Consider the following 14,536-nt stretch of genomic DNA (forward strand, 5'->3'; position numbering starts at 1 on the left):
CTACAACATAGTCCACTGCAGTGTTCTTTATTATTGGCTTTAGGCTTATCAATCTTATTTCTGGGGGACATTAAAAGGATTAAGTCATTAAAGGAATTGTATGACAATCATAAGAAGGAAAAAGTTCAGATGAGTTTGTAGGTCTTAGCTTACAAATGAGGCACTACACTGGCTATTAGGCTGTAAGCTCCAGTTGAGAAGGTTTTAGATTTAGGTAAAGCCAAACAAATTTTAGAGAGCAAGATCATCAAAAAACACTAAAATGATGATCCAAATGCACAGTTTCTTCTCAAAACTTGCCGTACATGTGTATGTAACAGCATGTAGAAACATGTAGCAATTTGAAAAGCATATTACACGTTTTCTGTTCCAAACAAAGAGTTTTTGCAATTTTGTTACAGCCTGCGTTACAGCCTGCAGTTATTTCAATCTACTTGAATATTTTTGTAAAACAAAATAAATAATTATTAATTATGTGCATAACAGTTAAACGAAAGCAATATATTTTAATGAAAGTAATTCTTGTATACTTTTATACAGACAATTTTGTGTAAGATTCCTTGTTGCTAACTTATGTGATTCAACATAATTATGCTATTTGTAAATGTTATACATTTCTGCACGACTTGTTTAGAAATAAACTATTTTTTACATGAATATACGTGTGTGTGTGTGTGCTAATTTTACCATAGACTGTAATCCGTTTTACACCTTTGAACCGGATTTAAAACAGATTCTGTGACACATGGCCAGATCCGGATAGGATCCGTCCCAAATATGCTAAAATCAACACTCATTTCACGTATCTGCACCAGACCCGTCCCGGATCTATATAAAAATAGCCTCCGTTTTGAACATCTGCACCGGAACTGTACCGGATGTAGCAAGTTTTTGAAAGATCCGGGGCAGCTCTGGCCCGGCTTCTCTCCGGATCCGTAAAACGGATCCATGCCGGTATTGGGCCATTGGAAAAAAAGACAAAGGCCCGGGTTGGGATAACGGAGTTGGGCCAGATCTACTGCTAGGTCTGGCCCGGAACCGGTCTGAATGTATTTTGCTGTCTGGGTAACCACTGGACCCTGGGAATGAATGGAGAAAACGATGCTAAAACGGATAAACAACACGACGAACGAGACATTTCAAAGAAATGATGTCCTGACTGAGTTACCTAGACTTAGAAGTAATAAACGAATCACAAACAATGAGTATAACTCACATTCTGTCGTTGAGTGAAAATGTTGCTTCTGGTTAAGCTTTGGTTGTTTTCAGGGGTTAGCCTTGCTGGCCAGTCACAAGATGGCCGCCACGTTTGCTACGTCAACGGGCCTCATTTCCTATCTACACTTTTATTAAAATATCTTTGCATAACATCCTTGTTCTGAGTGTTTTGGTATGTTTCATCACTTTCAGGGAGCTGCAACTCACCTGCTAACACCGCATCAGAGCTACTTCTAGGTTTACAATAACAACTTGTATTTTTAGTGCCACGCCCAGTCTGGGAATAGAAGACAGGACTTGCTGTGAGGGCAAACCGCTGCACCACTATGCAAGCAGCTACACATTGTTCGTATGACGGTGCAGCCTGCGCACAATGATCTCTCGACATAATATTTTGCTAGTGGCTAAAATGGGTTTTGCTTTTCCAAGACAGAAAAAGAAAATGGGTATTGCCCCTTTAAGCCAACACCCTCATGTACCTTTTTCCTCTCCAGCCTCTCCTGCTCCTCCTTCTGGAAGTGCTTCTCCCTCTCCAGACGCTGCCTCTCCGCCTCCTCTCGGGCTTTAGCCTCGGCCTCCTCTTTCTGAAAACACATCCAAAAACCCAACCACAACTTGAGAATGCCGGCGGAATGAAGGGAAAAAAAAGAAAACGCTCAGCCAAAATAGCATGCCTTTTTTTTATTTTTTTTGTAGCACGGGCGTGGTGGCGCTCCTGTGGTCCGGCTATTGTTTACAACCACAGGACAAATGTTTTCTTAAACGTACGGTGTAACGATGCTATTTTTGATTCATTCATTGAAAAAGACACATATAACATATTTGTCATCGATGTGTAGAGCAAGGGAAAGTTCTGGATTTGACCACAAGGGGGTAGCAGAGGGTGTGTTATGAAAACCACAGCAGAAATCAATACTGTTATATAAAAATCTGGGAAATAAAGTACTTTATCAGATAACATTATTGGTTGAAATTAATAGCTAAGATTCTCTTTAAATTATGAGTAGAAATGGAGCGCTCAAATACCTCATTAGAGTTCATGACAGAAAGGTGTTTATGTCCTTGTTTTAACCTTTACCCCACAGATACTTATCTAGCTCATTGATTCCTCTGTTATCTTTGTCACCAGGCCTCTCTCCCACTTATGGCCCTGTGGTGTGGATTGTGTTATTTATTCAACACTGAAGCCATATATAGGGCAAGGACATTACAAATATTTCCAACATGACTGAGTTTTGTCACACCCGGTCATCTGGAAGGGCTCTAATTGAACATATTCAGACAGCGATAGCCTCAAAGGGAATCTAAACCAAAACGTATGCATAAAAATAGGTTCTTATGCGGATATGATTTGGAGAGATGAAAAATATTCAGGTTTGCAGATGTTTCCCACCTGTTTCTGGAGGCGTAGATTCTCCTCTTCCTCGGCCTTGGCCTTCTCCAGGGCCTCTTTCTCCTGCTGCAGACGCTCCTCTTCATCCCTCTTGCGCTGCTCCTCAGCCATGGCTCGGGCCTCTTCCTCCCGGCGGCGCCTCTCCTCGGCCTCACGCACTAATCTCTCCTCTCTCTCAATCCTACACGCCACGAAACAAATACAGGGTTCATACAGGAAGCAGTATGTCAGCTTTAATACTTTTTAATGCCATACTAATGCCCAAATACTTTTCCATTTCTTAAGATTAGCCAACATTCCATCAAACAGAGTAATGAATGGAAACAGTGATATTCAAAAGCGAACTGGACACAACTGGCAACTTCTGAGTAAAAATGGGTGCACAATTTCAGCCAAAACGCAGTTCAAAGTGTCACGGATCAAAATTTAAGAACCTCTGAGAAACTTATTGCAGTGGAAATAAGTAATGTCTTTGTTTTTCCGAGAAATTTTGATTTAACACCGAAATAAATCTAAGACGAAGTATGAGAATAATCTACTGGGTTATCAGGTTTTATCCATAAAACAATATTAATAACACTAATCCTTTAACACTTCACACACCTGTCCTTCTCCTCTTGTACCCGCCGCTCCTGCTCCTCTTTCTCCCTCTGCTCGCGGGCCTGCCTACGCTTCTCGGCCAGGATGCGCCCCGCTTCCTCCGGGTCGTTTGTCCCTGCCATCGGTTTGGATGTTGGGGCAGGAGATGGTGAGGGAGTGGGGGTCGGCTGGGTCTGCTCTGGTGAGGAGGAGCTGCCACCGGACACCGGGGGGGTGCTTAACCGTGGCGGTGTGGAAGCGGCTGAAGATACAGTTCCTGCAGGAGCGACTGGGGAACCTGATCAAGAGGAAAGAGTGTTACTTAAAATGTGCTGCGAGGAAAAGGTTTTGAAGTAATAGCATTTCTACTAAATGACCCATCAAAAAGCAGATTATGCATTTGAAAACAAAGTATGTTTAGCATTGATTTAACTTGGCTCATGGTGATGCACGAATAAACATTAGTTCATCCTCAAGAGAATAAAGTGAAGCTGTGTGTGGTTTAACCTGATTTCATGCCGTTTTAAGCCTGATAAGAATCGACTTTTTAAGCATCATTTGTGTATATACATAATGTGAGTGTATTGTTCTACTGGTAGTGCTTCGTGGGGTCTTCACAAACCTCTCCTCTCTGGTGTGGCAGACCTTCTGGGCTCTCGGACTCTTTGCAGAGGGGCCGGGGAGGACGTGCGGTGGTCTATTCTCGCAGGAGTCCGGTTTCTCTTTGGCCGGCTCTTTGGGGTGGAGGGACTGCTCTTCGCTGAGGCGGCAGGGCTGGGAGAGGCTGTCCTGCCTCTGGGTGTGGCTGGAGACGAAGGCCGCTGTCTGGACAAAGGACTGGGACTGTAATGGAGAGAGGACTCAATGTGAAGGACAAACCCCAGCCGGGAACATCTCTCACGCATTCAGCGCAGACTGGCACATGACAGCTTCAGAACACTCGGTGCACTCTAAGAAAACGTGACCCGAGACACTATTCTCAAAACATGACATCATCTGTGAAGCGCGCCATTGGTCAGTCGCTGTGCCATACACAGGAAGTGCAAATAAAAGGATGCTTTTTGTTCTAATCTGCCTCCAGCACCGAGAGCTTTACGACCCTTTCTTTATTTGTGTCTTATTTCATTCAGAGCGTGACGCAATCTTTGACCTCAGGCTCACAAGGTGCATAATGCGTAGTCACTATGGCACTGGCAAAGGGGCACATGGGGTCAAAATATGTACTTCCAAATGGATTTCTCTTACTTGGAGCTGAATCTTACCTCAGGTCTGACTTGTGTTTCATACTGGGAAAAGACTGTCTTTTCTTGAGAAGTTTTTCTTTACTGAGAGCACTTTTCTCCTTCTCATTCTCCAGCTCTTTGTCCTTCTTCTCTTTTCTGTTTTTATCCATCTGTAAAAAAAAGGAAAAAGTCACATATGAGCACGAATGACGAGAACTCCCAGAGAACAGCAAACAAAAAGTGAAACTTCCGAGGGACGCACCGGAGTGGAGCTACGTCTGCGCTGTCTCTGGAGGATGTCCGGGGTGCTGGACGTGATCCTCCAGCGTTCCGAGCAGCGGTGATGGGGCTGGTGGGAGCAGAGGGTCATGGGACTGGCTGAGGACGAGCGAGGACACAGAGGAGAATCTGAGGAGACAGTTGGGGACATGCTGCTGAAACAATCCACACGGAAAACATCCCGTTACTTTCCGGTGAACCTACGTCCGTCTTTGCTGCTGGTCAGGACGCTGGCGGCACTGCGGCTTCGGGCGAGGAAAGACAGCGTTGGGGTCATCAGTCGGTCAACAATACTGCTCTCCCAGGGACTCAGTGCGAGGCTGCGATCTGTCAGGGAAACCTCGTATTATTTGCAATTCGTCAAAACACGGCACACAAACCCCTTGCCAGAAAATTGCACCGTGGCAAACATCAAATTATGAAGAAAAGGACCCATGTACGAACAGGAACACGCCAGGTGTGAAAATGGCATCACCACAAATGAAATGAATGTGCACACAACTTAAAATACGGTACACCCATGCAGTGTAGATCACAGCCCAGAAGTCACAAGTCACAGACAAAAACAGCCCTCGATTACCAGGCACAAAAAGAGGAAATGAAATATGAAAAGGAGGGAGCAACTCAAAACGAAAAAAGACAAGTTCCTGGATTTGGGAGAATGATGGACACAGTCATTTTTTTTTTGAGGGCGGGACGTCCCACGTGTTGTCTTACTTCTGCTGGGGGAGTTCCAAAGTGTGGCCGAGGACTTGGAGAGACGCTTGTTTATAACAACTGAGTCCACGTGTTTGGGGAGGTTGACCGTAGACACAGAGCATCTGCCTAAAAAGCCAACAGAGCGCCACACAGATGTTTACACATGTCACACAGAGACGAAGTCAGAGAGAGAGAGAGAGAAAAAGGGGAACTACAGTGGCGTCACAAGTCACGCTCTAATGAGTCCTCGGTAAATACTGTGTAAGGCCGACATGCTGCGGAAATAATGAGTCCGAGAAACATAAATAAAAAAAAGTATTGCGCGACTGTATGGACAGAAAACAGAACACGCACTGCAAAGTATAAACTACAAACATACCAACAGGCTATGTTAGCATAATCATAGAGAATAAGATACTTCCATGACAAATATTACTGTCTGTACTTGAGATGAACAAGGGCTGCACAATATATCGCCAAATGATTGTATCGCAATATTAGGTGATGCAAAATGCCTAAAGAAACAACAATATATCGCAAAATCACAACGAACAGAGATGTACATGTTTTTTGTTTAATTGTTTGTTCTTTTATTCACAGCCAAAAATTAAATGCAACTTAAAAATGTCAGAAGTCAACTCAACCCCCACCTTAGCCGAGTGCATTTACTCCAGTTCAACTTTACCCACATCCTATCAGCCAGTGTAACGGCTAACTCTAAATGAAGCTTTTTCCTCACGTTGTTGTTGATTTTTTTTTTTGCCATTTATGTTCCGTCGCTTTTTTGTTGGGTTTTCATCACATTTTTGCCACATTTCCATAGTTTTTGTCACTTTCTGTTGCTCTTGTGTCGCTTGTTTGTCCCTTTTACGTCACTTTTTGTCAGTTATCTGCAGCTCTGTTCTGGCATTTTTGTTTGTTACTGCGTCACACATTTTTGTCACCTTTTCATCCCTTTTTGGCTCCAGTTGATGTGTTTTCGTCACACATTTTTGTCACTTTTTATTCACTTTATTCCAGCCAAACTAGAGTAAATGTGCTCGGTTCAGGTGGAGGTTAAGAGGTTAAAAGGAATGGCCTGGTGTTGAAATGTAATGTACGGTGACTCTTTGTGTTATGGAACCAGAATACTGTAAATGTCGTCAGTGGATTGCTAATCGACATTGATTTTAAAATGTTAATGTTTGTTTTCAAAGGTCTCCATGGTCTCGCTCCGTTATATCATACATATGCTTAAGCAACTCCAGTCAAGCCAACACCATCCTCAGACAGTGTTGGGTAATGTCTCTGCGATGAAACTCGACGTCTTGTCCAGTGATGCAGGATTTGGGGCATTTCCTAGAAAATGTACTTTCCAGAGCAGCGTGTTTTCCCATTCATCCGTTTGGACAGACAGTGTGCTAGCGGCAGCAGAGGCAGGCCCCGAGATTGCTTTGAGTGTCAATAATTCCCTTGGCATATGGCAGAGGCGATTATGTGGCACAAGATGAGACTAACCACGCTTTAACAGCAACAAGTTGCCACGAGAGTTCACACACGACTGTGCTCTGGTCTGCACTGCAGCGACAGCAGAGGGGCTGTAATCATGGTCTGCCGTGTCAGGACGTCTATCTACGCTAAGAAATGGGCAACAGATACAACGGGAAGAGGGTAAATCCAGCATTCAGCAGGAGTGTCAGTGTGATCTGTAGGGTTGGGTGACTGGTACATTTTTTCCCCCAATACCAGTATTTTAACGATACTCGGTTTTCAATACCGATCCCTGAATTTGGGAGAAATTGTGCAAAAAATATGGGAATTACTATATATATTTTTTTTAAATGGGGCAAAAGTACAGAACAAATGGAGGAAAAGGAAAGGAATAGATTGGGTTACAAATTGGGGAAAATAGAAAAAACAAAAAAATAGGAAAAAAAAGGAAAAATTGGGAAAAGGTGATAAAATTGGGACAAAACAAAGAAAAAAAATTTGAAAAAATGGGGCAAACATTGGGCAAAAAGATGGGCAAGATAGGGAAAGAAATTAACTGGCTGAAAATGGGGGGAAATCATTTCTTTGAGCTGAAACAACCAAGTCACTAGGGACTATACAGAATTTAAATGTTAAAATAATGTATTTTCCTCCCCCTACATGTTCCAGCAATGTTCTAATGTGTAGAATGAGCCCAGACCTGCCACCACATCCTGCACTTTCACTCAAAAAGGTGTTAATTCGGTCGCAAGTGCTGTCATGCACGTGCTTAAAGAGGGGGTATTATGTTTTTTTCAGTCCCATAGCACCAGTCTATATCACACTACAATGATGACGAAACCTTCTGTTCGTCTGTAAATGCAGTACATTAGAATAACTGCCTTGTATAAAAGTGCTCTCTCAAAATGGCTGTAGTGAATGTCTTGAAATAGGCCTCTGTCTCTTCAAGAACCTCTGACCTTTTCCGACACGCCCCCTCCACACGCTGTCTGTGGCATCAGTGGGGAGGGGGTTCTGCTGAGGAGCAGTGGTTGGTTACTCGGCTGGTGACGAAAGCTCGGAGGCGTCTCCAGGAGGTGGGGGCGTTCCTAGGAGGACTCAGGCAAACCTATCCCTAAAATAGCCGCCATCAGAGTTTTTACAGATTACTCAAAAATACGTGAATGTGCCAAGGCAACACTTCAGGCATGTTTTTAATGAGGGAATGGCATAATAACGTGATGTAAAGCTTGAAAAAGTCGATTTTGCATAATACCCCCCCCCCTTTAATATAGAAGGTGCAGTTACACGTATGACCTAAGATGGCAGTAGTGAGTATTTAATGGCAAACTTGCATCTAGCCCCTTTAATGCCGTGGACCAACAGCATCAAAAATTTGATCTAAAGATAGAAGATTTGGTTCGACACCTGCTCTCAATACTTTAATTTTTTCCATACCGGTCTTTTTTTTTTTACAATGGTATCGTTAAACAGTACCCAGCCCTATTGATCTGCAGTGGTTCTCAAACAGTGTGACGTGGTACTTGAGGCACTCCAGGTCATACACAATTAAGCTTGAGAAACAAAATACTTTAGTCTTGCCTCTATTTAACGCTAGTTTGGTGGCATATCTTTTCGTGCTCCGTTCGTGTCTCGCAGACTGGCAGTAATAAGGTGGAGGTTGTGGCCTTTAAGTTACTAAGACGCGTTCAGAATAGTTTGTGTTACACGGCGCACTCACTTTCTTTCTGGCTGGAGTTTTGGCTCAGCGCTCCAGCCCAGGACCATCTTTGCCGCCGGATCTCTGCCCACGTCTTCTTGGCGGACCTGTTGATCGCTGCTTCATAGCGTTCCTGTCGGAGAATGAAAACGGTGAAAAATACAAATAAAAAAAAACAAGCAATGAAGTTTAAAATAAAATAGGGAAACGGTGGTATTTCTGCTCTTTTGTTATTTACTGTAAAGCTTCACATTAGCTTAAACTAAGACTTTACCGAGATACACTGAATTGTCGTTATCAAGAAGATCCCCATAAAAAATACAAAGGAATTTCATTTAACCTCTTAACCCCCGCCTGAACCGAGCACATTTTCTCCAGTTCAGTGTTACCCAAATCTAAAAACTTCTTTGTGGCTTCTTTTGTTACATTTTTTGTCACTTTTTCGTCATGTTTTCATCGTTTCTTGTAGCGTTTTCATCATGTTTTTGTCGCCGTTTTGTCACTTTTTTGGCGTGTTTTTGATACGTTTTCTGTCACATTTTTGCTCATCTTTTAGATCTGGGTAAAGCCAAACTGGAGAAAGTGTGCTCGGTTCTAATCAACATCATTCACAGCAGAGTCTTTCTTACTTTGTTTTTCTCCAGCTTTTGTTTCTGCCGCTCCTCCAGGGCCGCTCTGCGTTTTTCCGTCTTCAGCCGTTGCTCCTCCAGCTTCCGGCGCCGCTCCTCCAGCTGCTGCTCCCTCAGCTGTTTCGCCTTATCCTCTTTCTCCAACCACTGGTTCTTTTTAGCCGCTGACAAAAGACCAGAATTCAGATTGAAACAACTCTACAGGAAGACTTTCAACACACAACACTTCAGCTGCTTAATGTGTAGTCAAAAGAAGTGATTGTTATCAGCACACCTACATGTTAGCATCTATTAAACCTCAAACATCTTCTATACAGCCCAGCCTTAGACGTTTGTGTATGGAAATGGGATTTGGAGCAGTGCATGAAGACTCTTTCTACAGCTGCCGCACTGTGCCTCCCACTCGTATTTTCTTAAGCTACACGGAAAACCGCCATGAAGAATTGGACTCGTCTTCATTCGGAAGGACGTGAAACAGCAAAAGCAATTGATCTCAGTTTGTGGCGAGGCGCCGCCGCAGACGCTGAAGGCAAACGGGGCATAGATTTATTGAAAGGCAAAGGCGCACTGCTGGACTTTATTTGAGGGAGGAACTAAGAAAGCTGAGCTACACCGACGAGCTCAGTGCCAACGCCTTGCGGCAAAGATAATGCACGCAGCAGTGTGTGGCGTGCCTCGCTTCAGCCCGGCATCATGGCTTTGATTTAAGAGAATCCTCGTGTTTACCCTTCCAGTAACACAGCTTTGGAAGCAGGAGATTTCACGCTCAAGAAAATCACCGAATGTTTGTGAAAAGGAAACATAGTTGACTTTGTTTTTATATGTAGCCGACATTTGCTGCACGCTGCTCAATACTAGTCTCTAATGAACCAACAATGTTTTTTTGTGAAAAAGTCTATATTTCTGTGGACTGGTGAAATTGTACATTACTTGTGGTTTAGTGATACATTAGTATAGAATAACAGATTTCTGTCTTGAATGTAGTGATATCATAATTATTGTGACATTTTACTAAAACATTTCAATCTAGTATGTTCTATTAAACTCTAAATCAGGGCCACTGCTAAAATGGACTTACTTAACTAGGAGAATCATGACTAAAACTGAACTTATGTGCATTTTAGGCTTTGGTAGAAGAAATATGTCAGTCACACGGGAGATGTGCTACAGAGAGTAAGCATAGCTCTTCTTATAGTAACTGTCATTAAACATCATCATCATCATCAGCTGTAAGAACAGCCTCAGCCCGTTAAGTATTCATAGTACAGTACCACAGTGGGGGGGGGAGACTGCAGCTTCTCTACAGCTGTGTGCATACCCCCATACCTCGCTAAACACTCATTTTGTCAAAGATCCGAAGGGGCACGGACATTATCCGGTGTGGCAGGGTGTCCACTCGTGCCTCCAGTTACACTGAACTGGTAACGCTGGTGCCGAAGGTCGATAATCCGTGCGTTCTCAGCTGATATTGTAAACACGAGCTTAAGAAGGCTCTCATCTTATGGTCAAGTCTGAGGGAGAATCAGATCAGCGCCGCCCCATCTGTCACTCCCATGATCACCCAATTAAAACCACTCCTCTGGATCGAGTGTGTCAAACCGGCCGCACTCTCATCACACAATACGGATCATTCAAGTGTATATAGTTTACAATAAGCTATACCAAACTATCTACTTATCGCACTGGGAAGTTGTAGAATGTAAACATACACTTGAAGATTACAGTCATCGTGGTTTGTGGTAACATGTGGCTCAAACATCTACAAAAAACCTATAAGTGTTCTGTGGCATCTGCAGTTCAGGTCAGACTCAGGGCAGTGTTGAGCGCTTCATGACATGTCATCAGTGTTGTATGTCTGTACTACTTCTATTTATTATATTAGATGTAATTGCTATGTATACGAAAAATACAGTGCTTCTGAGGACACTACTGAAGAATAAACAGTAGCAAAAATACAAACGTTAATTTTCTGGTACATTGAATCATAGAGTTAAAGAAATAGGAATGAGGATTTTACAACATAAAAAAGGTCACGAATTACACACTCTCTGTGCTCAATCTCATGAGACAATGCAGCAGTGTGCAATTATTGGAATCATTTCATAGTAAAGGACTGGTACTCCAATGTTATTTACAAATAAAATCAATTTAAATAATAATTTGGATTAAAAAAAACAATGTTTGAGTTTGAGAGTATTTTAGCTTTCATTCAAACTCTATGCATATTTTCACTAATAAATTGCAGTTTTAGTTGATCACAATTGCCCATGTCCTTGAAGTGGAGGTAACTCAACGGGGCACTAACCGGCACAGGGTACGCAAGACAAAAATAATACTGGAATACTAGAATAAATACCTTTCTCCACCCCCCAAAAAGAAGTAACATACAGAAGAGCTCTAAATCAAGAAGGAAGTGTAAATGTGAATTAGCTCTGTCGTTGTGATTCATTAGTAATTGTTACTTCACAAACCAGTATAAAGTACAAGTTACAACAGATTTTTTTAAAAGGAGCTATACCTGACATTTCTTTCTTTATGTGGGGTAAAATCATGTTTGCCTCATCAAAGTATGTTGTAAAATTTGTGAAAAAATCAGCCTGATGCGTAAAGTTTGCACCGTATTATGATTTGTTGATGTTGTGTATGGTCAACCCAAATAGTCACTATGTGACAAAAAGGGGTTCACCTTTTTCTTCACATAGTGACTCTTAAGGACGGCAGTGACGGTAAAGAAAAATAATATTACAGTCACATTTTGACTGAAAAGGTTCAAAATGAGGTATAGTCCCTTTAAGCATTCTTTGGACCATCACCACATGCACCGAGGTAAGTGGCTTCTTACCTTGTAACTTGCTGAGCTCTTCTGTGGAGGGAAGGAGTGAGAGAAAAGACAGAAGCAGCTGTCAATCATGCAAAGCAGCAAACCAGTGTTTAAGCCATATCACTGTGTATCAGCCGTGTGTTTGGTAACATTGAGGACTCATGCGCCGTCACATAGCGTGAAACTCGCGTGATCTTTATCAGTTAAATTCACACAAAAGGGTTTAGTGCTGTAAGCTAAAGCATCACGCAAGCATTAATTATCTGGCATTGGCAAAATGGTGGCTCAAAACAATCAGATAGTCTCTGCAGCTATGAGTGTCTTTCACTCCAACAGCAGGGGGAGCTCTGTAACCATGTCTCACTGCTTACCCAAATATTTGGCCTTCTCCTCTCTTCTCTCCTTGGCAAGCTTCTGCCTCTCCTCTGACTTGAAAATGTCTGGAACAACATGGGAGAAAATTTGTCATTAATTTATGATTATGAACCGACCAAAGGTACACACTTGACACACAAAGCAAAACAAAAACATTACGGCTGAGTCTGATGAGGAAGTAATGAGTAAAATTATATGTTTTATTGTAAAAGTACAATAAACACAGTGCACTCAAAGCAAGGCCCTTTGTTTTTATTCAGAAAACCATTTTTGGTCATTGCTCTTTCTCACGTGAGCGTTTTGTGAACCTCATATCGACGTTCGACCGTTATCTCCATTTGTGATTGCATAATTGTTTTGTCCGTGCATGGGGTGGCTTCCCAATCCTACAGCGACTGCATACCACAATGACAATGACAGGAAACTAGCACTATTTGCACTGTTCGTATCCCACAGCCGGCCTGTTTGAGTTTCCTTCAAATCTGCAGCATGTGGCACTCGTTCTGCTCCGGCATCTGGACGTGGCTGTTGCGCGACCGACTGTAAAAAATAAACAAGGAGAGGGATGTGCTTCCTTACGTCTCCTTTAGTTGTTCTACTCCCACACTCTACTCCCGCATTCCTTCACAGGCCTCAGAGTACAGACTGATACAAGAGAACCTCAAGAACTGCCTCGATAATTATTAAAGACTGATGTTGACTAAAGAATCAAACCAAAAGCTCCCCAAGATACAGTGGGGGGAAAAAGGATTTGGCCGAAATCCAACAGAAAGTCTATGGGGAACTGACCAAATACTTTCCCCACTGTACTTTTCGCTGACATCACTTGAAGGTCAGAAACCACGATGACACACTGTAAACATACTAGCCACATAACTCCAACCAGACAACAGCTCAGGCGCTCTACAACTCCAGGAAAAAAATAATATAATGTGGAATAAACTGTATATTTCGTGAGAATAGTGATCAAAACAAGTCTGTGTGTCCTGTTGCTTTGTTTTTGCAGAATCAAACATGCCGCAGTTAGCACAAGCTTTGTTTTTGACATTGCAGGTACACAGCACTATCTGAGGATGTCACATAAAATAGGCTATATGGCTCTGAATGTTGTTTTTTACTCAAGCGTAGGTGCTAGTGGGTCCTATATTACCAGTAAATGCTATCACACACAAGATCTAAGCGACCCTAAGTCTATTTCTAGCTGATAATGAATAATAGATATGGAAGCTCTGTCTTTAAGTCTTTTCGAGAACCACATGTATTCAATATTCATAGCCCCCACATTATTTTTAGAACTGGATGAGAAACGCCCACCTCCCATTAAGAATATCATTGTCATATTGCACACGAATCGTGCATGATTTAGGCGGGAGAATTCATCAGATGAGTCACACTAAAAACTGTGGAAAAAAAAGATATTGTTTACTTGACCACTATTATAAAACACAGACTGAAAGCTTACTGATTTGTTTCATGCTAATTTGTGTAATGCTACGTCACCTGTTATTGCTGTCCAATGCACAGGTTATGTGTTTTATTGTATGCATCTCAATATGTTATTAGTTTTGTGATGCATTGCAAATAATAATAAAGTTATATAGGAAGCCTGAGAATCTTGGGGATATTGTATACTCAAATAATATTGCTTGAGGTGGATAGTCCTCTATTCTCTTCCCGCATTTAATCACTGATCTGGGCCATTAGGTGCACTCTATATTCACCAGACTGCTCAGGGTGCTGCAGACCTCAAAAGTAATAACATTTACGACCCTGTGGTAACAAAACTTGAAGGACAAGGAGTAAGGGAGTCAGAGAGATGGGGATTGTAATTTGGGAGCATGAGACAGAGCGCAAAACACACTTGAAGCGGATAGGTTTAATGACGGAGGGGGCATAATACAAGAGCAGAATGGGGATTTGCCTCTTGTAGCTGAAATAAAGGCCATAGTCAGTGTAAATGGATTAATGGATAAAGAATAAAGTGGGGAGAAAAGAGGCTTAGGCTCCCAAAACCCTCAACATGTTCCTTCCAGTTTGCAGGCTTTGTTAGTAGCCAGTGACCACAAGGAGTTTATGAGGTGGTACATTGGTAATCCAATGTCAAAATGAACAGGCTTTTGACATCCTCCGGGGGGCGTCATAAATGTTCAG

General features: G+C 42.4%; 1 protein-coding gene across 2 annotated transcripts in view; it reads right to left on the reverse strand.

The window, feature by feature from the left end:
• The window catches only part of map7d1a (MAP7 domain containing 1a), a 34,781-nt gene that overhangs the window by 7,408 nt on the left and 12,837 nt on the right, over positions 1-14,536 (reverse strand). Inside the window, exons 3-13 of one of the 2 annotated variants that reach the window (XM_079562360.1) lie at positions 12,382-12,450; positions 9,190-9,353; positions 8,582-8,693; positions 5,410-5,517; positions 4,897-5,019; positions 4,676-4,821; positions 4,453-4,583; positions 3,813-4,033; positions 3,215-3,488; positions 2,612-2,792; positions 1,698-1,802 (exon numbers count right to left, since the gene is read on the reverse strand). In XM_079562360.1, coding sequence (XP_079418486.1) covers positions 1,698-1,802; positions 2,612-2,792; positions 3,215-3,488; positions 3,813-4,033; positions 4,453-4,583; positions 4,676-4,821; positions 4,897-5,019; positions 5,410-5,517; positions 8,582-8,693; positions 9,190-9,353; positions 12,382-12,450 — 1,634 coding nt within the window. The remainder of the gene's footprint in view (positions 1-1,697; positions 1,803-2,611; positions 2,793-3,214; positions 3,489-3,812; positions 4,034-4,452; positions 4,584-4,675; positions 4,822-4,896; positions 5,020-5,409; positions 5,518-8,581; positions 8,694-9,189; positions 9,354-12,381; positions 12,451-14,536) is intronic. The other variant, XM_079562361.1, reaches the window with a different exon arrangement.

This window comes from Gobius niger (assembly GCF_951799975.1).
Source record: "Gobius niger genome assembly, chromosome: 8".
Taxonomy (NCBI): domain Eukaryota; kingdom Metazoa; phylum Chordata; class Actinopteri; order Gobiiformes; family Gobiidae; genus Gobius; species Gobius niger.